Source organism: Coptis chinensis, chromosome 3, assembly GCF_015680905.1.
Source record: "Coptis chinensis isolate HL-2020 chromosome 3, ASM1568090v1, whole genome shotgun sequence".
In the NCBI taxonomy this organism is placed as follows: Eukaryota; Viridiplantae; Streptophyta; class Magnoliopsida; order Ranunculales; family Ranunculaceae; genus Coptis; species Coptis chinensis.
The window spans coordinates 1,674,543-1,684,143 of record NC_141458.1 but is presented as its reverse complement, the minus strand read 5'-3'; the positions used below and the strand labels follow the sequence as shown (position 1 = coordinate 1,684,143).

The 9,601-nt window shown below is 34.5% G+C and overlaps 1 protein-coding gene across 1 annotated transcript; it reads right to left on the bottom strand.

Annotated features, from left to right (window-relative positions):
- Nucleotides 1-4,524: 4,524 nt before the first annotated feature.
- On the bottom strand, nucleotides 4,525-8,338 carry LOC147507140 (glycerophosphocholine acyltransferase 1). Its single transcript, XM_086599865.1, has 8 exons — nucleotides 8,091-8,338; nucleotides 7,889-7,987; nucleotides 7,725-7,782; nucleotides 7,548-7,648; nucleotides 7,118-7,213; nucleotides 6,930-7,023; nucleotides 5,550-5,790; nucleotides 4,525-5,317 (listed from the first exon to the last, which is right to left on the bottom strand). The coding sequence occupies exons 1-8, from the start codon at nucleotides 8,166-8,168 to the stop codon at nucleotides 4,864-4,866; spliced, it is 1,221 nt and encodes a 406-aa protein (XP_086455991.1). The 5' UTR covers nucleotides 8,169-8,338; the 3' UTR covers nucleotides 4,525-4,863.
- Between the last annotated feature and the right edge of the window lie 1,263 nt (nucleotides 8,339-9,601).

Sequence of the window (9,601 nt, the reverse complement as noted above, 5' to 3'; positions counted from 1 at the left end):
GCTTATGCTTTCCTCTGATAAAGATAAATGCAGTAGAAGATTCTTTAGTATAATTGAGGATACGCTTAGGGACGGAGCCAGGATTCTAAATCAGGAGGTGCGAGATTATGTGCACACCCTACCCCACCCCCTTAAAAAATAAAAGTATGCAATTTTTTATTTTTTATTTTTGTGACAAGGTCTAAACAATAAATATCAACAAAATTATGACATTTATTTCAATTTACAAAACTAAAGTGCGTTGACTACTAATAATTTAATATTGACTGACAAAGTTAATTACTTAAGCACTTAAACCATTAATTGATACTACTATGTCTATAAATATCTACATAATCTAGTCCACAAGTCTACAACAATTCAACAAATTGTTAACTTCCTAGCTATAATACTATAAGTCTATATAACTCTACTATTATGTGAAGAAAACTATAAAAGATTAACATTGAAAGTAAAAAATTACTTTGTTTTGTTTTGTTATATATTTGTTTTTTTTTAAGTGAAAATTTTATTGATAATGATAACGAGTTTTACAAATAATTATGACAAACGTTATGTCTATATATATCTACATAATCTAGTCCACAAGTCTACAACAACTCAATAAATTGTTAACTTCCTATAATACTATAAGTCTATATAACTCTACTATCATGTGGAGAAAACTATAAAAGATTAACATTGAAAGTAAAAAATTATCTTGTTTTGTTTTGTTTTTTGTTTTTTGTTTTTTTTAAGTGAAAATTTTATTGATAATGATAACAAATTTTATAAATAACTAGAACAAGCGTGCAACAAGCTGCGTCGCAAATTCTTTATGAATTTGTTTTTTGTTTTTTGTTTTTTGTTTGGGTTGATGTCTGACGCTTGTTTAAGAATTGAGAGTGAAAGAAATGAGGGAGAGCTTATGGGTTTGTTATGGTTGATTAGAATTATACAAACTGACCGGTTGGGCTTTGGGCCTTTGGCTATTTGTTTTAGTTTCATTAACCCATCAAACCTTCAAAGACACATTTGTCCCTCAATAATGGTTTTGGATTCAAAATAAATGATAAATGATAATTTTGTAAGGGCAAATAGAGAAGTAAAAAAATACGTTGGTTTATTGGAATGTTTTTTATTAGTTTTTTTTTCATACTATTTTTTTATTATTATTATATTCTCACTATAGTTGTGAAAATTTTGGGGGTGCGATAGTGGAAGTTTACTAAAAAAAATTGGGGGTGCGAGTCCTTATAGTTTGAAGATTTTTCTAGGCAATTAGTTATGTGGTAGTGGAGCTTTTCTAATCTCAGGGGGTGCTACTGTCCCCCACACGCACCCCTCTATATCCATCTATGGATACGCTACTCTGTCTCCGCCTTCCTCAAGCACTTGAATGCCATTGTTGGGGTTCCCAATATGGAAGATTAATTACTGTTGGGTATGATCATAAGGTCTACCTTCTGGATTCTTTTACCTGTTCTCGAGTACCCTTCCCTCCACTCAGTGCATTCAATGATCCTATCATGATTGATCAAACACTAGGATTCAATCACATGTGTTGCATAAAGAAAGCTATGATTTCCTGTGTTCCATCTAGCTCAGCAGCGATTTATGACGAAAAAATGAGATTCATGGTATTTTCCATCTACTCTTAAGCTAGGAAAGCAGCTTTTTCCCGTCCAGGTGACGAACATTGGACAACATTACAGACAATATTGTGCTTTAGTGGGGTTTTCTATGTTGTTGATTTCCAAGGTTCAGTCTGGCGTATAAATGTTTCTGAGGGTTCAGACCATGCAGGAACGAGAATTTTTCCCCCAGTGGAAGATGCATAAATGGGAGACAAGTTTTACCTTGTGGAAGTGTCGCATATCGGGTGCCCTTCACTTAGTTGTCAGGATTATGCATTCTGAAGTGCACACGTCTCCCCTCGAGTTTCCCCATGGAGTCAAGACACTAGAATTTCTTGTCTTCAAAGTCAATTTTAGTAGGAGAAAAAGACTAAAAAATACATCAAACTTTGCAGTTGGTTTCAAAACAGACAACATACTTTTTTTTTATTCAAATAAATATTGTACTTTCAAAACATTTCAATTTAGTCATACCGTCAAATTAATTGGATGGCGTGCTGACGTGGGTTGTTAAAAATTTCCCAAATCTAATTTGCCCATCTGGCATTAGTTTCAACCTTGAGATGGCATCCACATAATATTTCGACTGACTAATTTCAGAAATATCAACTGAAAATCCGATATTGTAGTGAAATAGAAATTTAAGATGTTTGAAACTGAGATTCGAAATAAAAGGCCAGATAAAAATAAAACCCGGCACTTAACCAAAGAAACTCATCTCCCTCTTTTTTAAAGAAACTGAGTCACACAAAATGAGTTGAGCCAATGGCTAAGCATGTCTGTGACCATATTTCTCTCAAGAAGGTTATTCGTTACTTTTAAGCATTATTCTTAGATATGTAAATATGAATAATCTAATTATTTACCAAGATGATTGCTTTGATATTGGATCGTTCAATCTGAAACTCATTATCTTTGGATTCCATGAAAGACAACATAACATCAACGAAGTCTCAATGCTGACCCTTATCACCAGCGTCAACATGCTCATCAATGATCTGCTCAAACATGTCATCAAAGACTTTACTCACTACCTTCATTCGTTTAGCCAAACCTTGAAGATCAAGTGCCCCTACATAAAGAATATAATCAACTATATTGAACACTGTAGCCAATTGCATCCCTTCTTGAACAACAGCATGGAAACCCTTCTGCTCATGTTCATTGTGTATACGTTTCTTCCCAAACACCATAAGGCATGACATATCTGTGCTAAGAGTTAGCACCTTTGCACTTAGATCCACCTCGACATGATCTCTTGAAGCCTCTTTGAGTGATTCAATGAAGAGCCCCCCTCATTGTTTTAAATGACTCTTTTTAGATTACTCATTGTTTTAAATGACTGCATTTTTAAATTTCGATTTCACTATAATATTGGATTTTCAGTTGAATTTCTAAGAGAGTTTCTCTGGTTAATTAATTTGACTGTATGACTAAATTGAAATGTTTTGAAAGTACAATGTTTATTTGAATAAAAAAAAAATGTTGTCTGTTTTGAAACCAACTGCAAAGTTTGGTCTTTTTCAGATTTTAGTTGTGCTAAGTTGGAGGAAAAGAAAACACTGGGAAACTATAGTCTTCTGTTAGGAAACAACACCTCGTTTTCTATCCTTGCCTCAGATTATCCGGGATGCAGGCAGATTGTATATATTTCACCGACGACCATGAGGTGTATGGAGGTTTACTTGGTAAAGACACAGGAATTTATATTCTTGGGAAGGATTCCTGTGAGGAAGTGTACCGAGGTAATGAACTGTTTTCACGATATTCTCCGCCAGTCTGGGTTTTAGCGAATCGGATGTAGAGAAAATCATTGTTCTATGTCAGTTGGCTAGCGTACCTTTCAAACAAACTGAAGACACAATTCTCTGTATGTATTTTTTCATCTGCTTGTGCAAGTTGCCTGTGGTAATGTCAGCGTTATACATTGTCCAAGCGCCGAAGACTATTGACAAGCATATGTACTCCACCTTTCCCACATACAGGCCAAAGATGTTCACTGTTCGAGTAGCAGGCAGTCTGGGAAATTTGTAGTCCATCTCTCAATTTGTCTAAATATGAAGAACCTGATTACCTCCAATTCACAGTTTGCATATTGTTCTTTATTTCTGTCAGGCATCGACCTTTCTTTGTTACTTTATTGTTAGAATTTGGCTTAGGATTTACAGTATGAGTTGAGCATACTTCCAGAAAGTGAAACTAGGACAATCTATCATTTCTAATTTGCTGACTTCATTCTTGTTCGCTTGTACTAATGTACGTTAACAGTCACACTTGACCAACTAATGCTTGTGAGAGACGGACACCTGTGTCGTCGCTTGCAAATGCAATCCCCGGCCAATTGCATGCATGAGCTCTTACATTTCTGTCCTTAATTATATATTTATATTCAAAATTCTTCCATAATCAAGATTTTCATTGTAATGTACATGTCTTCATATCCACTGTTTTTTCATTCTGAAAAAGAAACTTGAAAATTTCTCAATCACAATGATTATCCTATATTCCTAGATAGGGGACTAAAAGATGATCGAAAAACCCAAGATGAATTTATGCGGACAAAAGTAAATAATGCTAACGGAGAAATCACGCCTCTATATTATGCAATATCATTTGCTCGTCTGTGATGCAATTGGCTCTATATTATGCAAATTCCAAATGGCTCGATTTTGTACCATTGGGCTCGGGACACTATTTCCATCCAAAATTAAAAAGCAAATTTTGCCCAAAATGAGCTGGTTCTTCCCTTCGTTTTAGAAATTTTGAAGTACCAAAACTGCTAAGGTGTTACAACGAAAAATGGAAATGCATTGATGATGCTCTAAGGATAGCTGGAACAAAATAGATTACTAAGCACAGCTATTAGAGGACAGATATAAGATCAAGATAATAATGCAACCCAAACAGAGACACTGGAACATCTGAAAATGATAAATCTGAGGAAACCTTAGAAGAGCGTACAATTTCAGCAGTTCAATTTTACGTAATGAAAAAATTCGGAAGCTTCAGTATATGAATGGATTATGTGCAAACTTCCTAATGCTAACATATTCCTTGAAACACACTTAACTTTAGAAACATACAAAAAGGGACTCTACCCTAAGACAAATATGTCAAAACCTATTTTCCAAACAATATCCCACTCCTCGCCACTGATGATTACACATCATCTAAAACTTCTGTTAGCCAGATATACAAGTAGCTGAGACAGTTGAATCTTTCTTCAAGAAACATGCCTTACAGACTTTTACAAGCCATTACTATTATTTGTGCATGGCTGTTCGGACTCGGGAACCTCCCCCAAGTTGTTAATTTCAGTCCCAGCCTCTGCCAAGTTGTTAATTTCAATCTGGCCCTCAGCCATGTTGCCATTTTCAGTTATATTTTTTTCCAAAACTGGTGAGTCCAGCTGAGTGGGAATGGGCTTCATCTCCAATTTTTTCTTCTCCTTAAGAATCACCTGGCGTGGCATCACTTCTAGCAAAAAGCTTCCTCCATTCCATATAGCTGCACATACCTTCAGTACTTGAAAAATCACATGCATTTTGTATGACAAGAAGATCGGCACCGTGAGAGCCATAGTTGCAACTGTGAATGCTGCTTGTAAGAGGATATACATCAACATACGATTTTGATCCCCAAGCAAACCGCTTAACCGCCACCATACATTGTTCGCTTTTTGTGCTTTTTTCGAGAGCTCCCTGTCAAACCAGAAAAGAGTCCACACATGATTACATGCGCATTAGAATTATACCTAACCAGCTATCAGCTTTTCAAATCAGACAATACTTGAAAATGATTATCCAGATCAAATGAAGGTGGGCTTAGACAAACCTCCCCTTCACCCAAGTTATTTATTGACTGAGGTGGTTTATTAAGAAGCAATAAATCACTATCAAGGTCAATGGTTTGAGAGAGAGAGAGAGAGAGGACCTGTACGAAGTCATAACTTCAGGATCTCTTAACAGTCTTTGTCGACGTAGAACATTAACAATGAGAAAATAGAGGATCTGCCAAAGGGTGTAAGCAACTAAGGGAACAACAAATAGCCAAGTCCACAAGTATGATTTGCCTTCTGCATAAGGCCATGAAGCTCTGCGTCCTGCGTTGCCCTCGGGGTGCATGGCTTCAAAAGTTGCAGGATCCCACCATCTTATAGTGAAGAAAACAATTCCTGAATGAAAACAGTTATCTGGTGGTTACCACAAGTATGACAAGACATAACATATATGTTAAATTGTCAATTTCTCCATAAACTCGAACTTATGTGAAGGGTCAATTCTATTAATATATTAGAGTAGGCTCGGGGACACTCATATATGTCAACAATATATTTGCAAAAATATCAAAATAAATCACTCTCTGTAGTCGCAAACAAGAATTCCCTAAGTTCAAGTAATAACTACAGTTTATAGACTACAACTCGAGATTCAAGAAAGCCCACAAGCCTGTCTACAGGAAATATCCACCATAAAGCGAGAAACTCCTGGACCTCGTAAGGTAGTTAAGGCTTGAAACTATGATGAAAGTCAGGTCACTCCAACCATTATTTTCCATCAGACTATACCGATAATCCAGCAAGCATAAGCAAATAAATTGCAGCCCCCACAGAGATTTCGTACTTATCAATTCCAAGCCTCCAAATGCAAAAGTTTTCAAGTTCAACTACATATCTACAGTATGGAGAATGTGATAATTCCCATCTAAAACCAACTATATGAAGAAATTCACTGACCCAGTTTTTTCAATTTCAATTGCAAATACCATAAGTGGAGAAACACCAAATTTCGGATGACTTAGAAATGAAAATTCGACCAGTCACTTTCTTTAAGATATTGTGCTTAACACTATTTTATAAGGGATATGTTCAATCCTTGTCGTTTGTCCCTTCAAGTAACATAGTAAACTCAAATTTCTGCTCTTGGACTAACAGAAAGTTACTATAAGTAAGAACTTACAAACACAAACAGTGTATTATCTTAGAAATTTTCAAATTATAGTATGTAAAAGATTTATGATTATTAAAATAATAAAGACTTTCCCAGACAAAAAAATATGATATATCAAGAGGACAAAAATCAAGGTTCAGAGTCAAAGAATGGTCAGTAGATCAAGTGAAAATAAGAGGGAGAGAGAGAACTGGGAAAGGAAGATCTCCTTTCCAGCACAATGCTTCATAAACAAATTATACACTTCAAACTCGAGCATAATAAAAAAATTTAAAAATAAAAAATTCATCTGTTTATTAATAGACTCCAAACTCTAACCGAGTGCTTCAAAGCAAGAAAGATAGCTTGATAGAGAGGAACTCACCAGGTAAAAGATGTATTAAGACACTAACAAGTTTGTCGAGAGAACTGAAAACAAGGCTACATCGCCACACGATCAACGCCCACGCCAATGGTCCCTGTTGTAGCATTCAGAAGGTTATATCATCAAAAACATGATCTATGCAAATCATCCATACAGAGCATAAGTGTAAAGAGTGGCAGTATACCTACCTCTGCAAAGGAGAAGCAAACCATGAAAAACTTTTCATTTCTTGGAAACAAGAGAAGCATGACCAAGAAAATTGTATTGGCATAGTAGCAAAAATCCTACAAAAATACAATTGCAATCATGAGACAATATAAGATCCCTAGATAAATAAAATAGTATTTTTTTTTGCCTACGTTTGACCTACTCTTTGCGTCACAGTAGGATTCAAAAAATTTGAAATGGCTTCCTTATCTAGCTTGTCAAAATCATTACAAGTACAACACAATTACTTTATAAAACTCAGACAAAAGCAGGATGATGAATGACGATGCGGTCAGGAATTATAGATTTTCTTTTCTGGATGAACTCCCTACCAGTTTATGGAACTTTCAGAATATACCAAGGTCAATAAGTACACTATTACCAAATTACTTGAGACATAAAACTGCTCACCAGAAGATAGTAATGCCATTTCATGAATCGATAGTATATCCATCGGAGAGGAACGAACGTGACGAAAAACAAACAGTATACATACGAAATATCTTGTGGTCCTGAAACCAGGAAAGTTACAAGTAAATAGTTTGTTAACAAACACATTTCTCCTTTCAAATAAACCTTCTTACTCACTTGCACCCAACAAGAAGCAAAATGTGCCGAAGCCAAGAACTCCACATAGATGGGTCACCTACATAATTAACAAACCATCAAACGATTTTACTCCATCTGAAGCTTCAAACAATTCCAAAATCGAAACTTTAACAAGAAAAAAACCTATAAAAAAAAACACACACCTTGGTAATAAATCTTTCATGTTCCTCAGCTTGTTTTGCAATTTTAACAGCTTGTTTTGATAATATCTCTTTGGTTTTCTCCTTTGTTTCAGCAACTTTCTACATATTAAACATGCACAATATTAAACAACAAAAGAACCAATCGTTAGAAAAAAAACAAACACATACTTGTTTTTTTTTGCTTGTTATCTGTATTATTTACCTTAGTTTTGTCTGAGAATCTCTGTTTCACACGTCTAAATGAATCTCCATCGTCGAAAGTTTCTTCATTGTTCCACATGTTGTCGACCCAACAAGTTTTTCTTCTTCTTCTTCTTCGAAAGCAAAGAAAGTGCAAGTGAGAACGATGTTTTAAAGGCCTGGTCTCTTTTCTGTAATCGAAGTTTTACTTAAATATAATCTCTGTTTAATTAGGAGATGATTAACAATTTTGAGAACATTGGGAAAGTTATAAATATACGTGGATAACACGTGTTTGTTTGACATATATCTGTTTATTAATCAAATAAAAAAGAAAAAACGATTAAAAAGGGTATGGAACTTTACACCTTTTGACAATATGGGGACCAAGTTTTTTTTCTTGACAGTAATGTAGGAATTTCTATCAAATTTCTGTAACACCGTTTATAATTTGTATTAATTTTCATTTTATAAATTAATACAAATGAAAATTAATTTGTAATATTGAAAAAAAAATTAATATAAATTAATTTATAATGTTGAAAAAAATTAATATAAATTTTTTAATTTGCAGTGTTGAAAAAAAAATAATACAAATTTTAAACGGTGTTAGAGAACCCAAACTGTCAATAAAAAAAAGTTGGTCCCCATATTATCAAAAGTGTAAAATTTAATACCCTTTTTAGTAGTTTTTTTAATAAAAAACAACTGTTACTTGGCACGAAAGTTAGATATTTTAAAAGGTGAGGCTTGGGCTACCACGATAATATCCTCATAAAAATGAGGGTTGCGAGATTGTTGTTTTTTATTTTTAGACAGTTGAATCACACATCTAACGGTCTCGGAGCCTGGCCCACAAACCAATGCAGATCATGTCACTTATGTCAAAGTACATTGTTTATTGGGCATCAGGAAAATGAAAAGGATACTTAGATTCTTATTAGATACTTAGATACTTATCATAAAAGAAAAGTAAAATGGAATAAATCTCATCAATGGGTCTTTTTGCCCATGCTGGCATGGAGTCAGTTTTTTTTTTCCTTAGGTAATGACATGACTATAATATGAATATATGATGGGTCGGCATATTAATCTATCCAGTATAGAATATAGAACACTAAACACCAGCAGCACTATTATTGGTTTGTGCTTTTTTGGCGTTTCAAGGTACATTCATTATTCAATTCAATTGGCTGAAATATGGATCAGTTTGTTTTCCCAAGACGTCTAATTCAAGCATCAGTAGTGACCAAACCAGCAAGTCTAGTCGTTGTATTTTCTGGCCTTGGATCTGTGTTGCCGACTTGTCGTTACCTTTCATAAGAACTTCAACAAATAGAACATTAGATGCACTGCCTTAGGGCATCTCCAATGGGAGGTGTAATTCCATTTAGGTTTTGCGTAAGTGCCATTAGGATTTTACACTTCTAATTGTGTACTATTGTATAGTTTATAAATATCCACACTCTATACTCTTAATAAAAAGTGTAAAAAAAAAGTTAAATTTAAAATGAGTTCGAGTTAAAAAATTAC

Bases quoted from the DNA above. Each gene is read 5' to 3' on its own strand.
- LOC147507140 (XM_086599865.1), bottom strand. From the start codon at position 8,168: ATGTGGAACAATGAAGAAACTTTCGACGATGGAGATTCATTTAGACGT. The intron at 5,791-6,929 runs GTGAGTTCCTCT...GTTTTCATTCAG, and splicing joins CTTAATACATCTTTTACCTG to GAATTGTTTTCTTCACTATA. The intron at 5,318-5,549 runs GTCCTCTCTCTC...CTGGTTTGACAG, and splicing joins GAAGTTATGACTTCGTACAG to GGAGCTCTCGAAAAAAGCAC.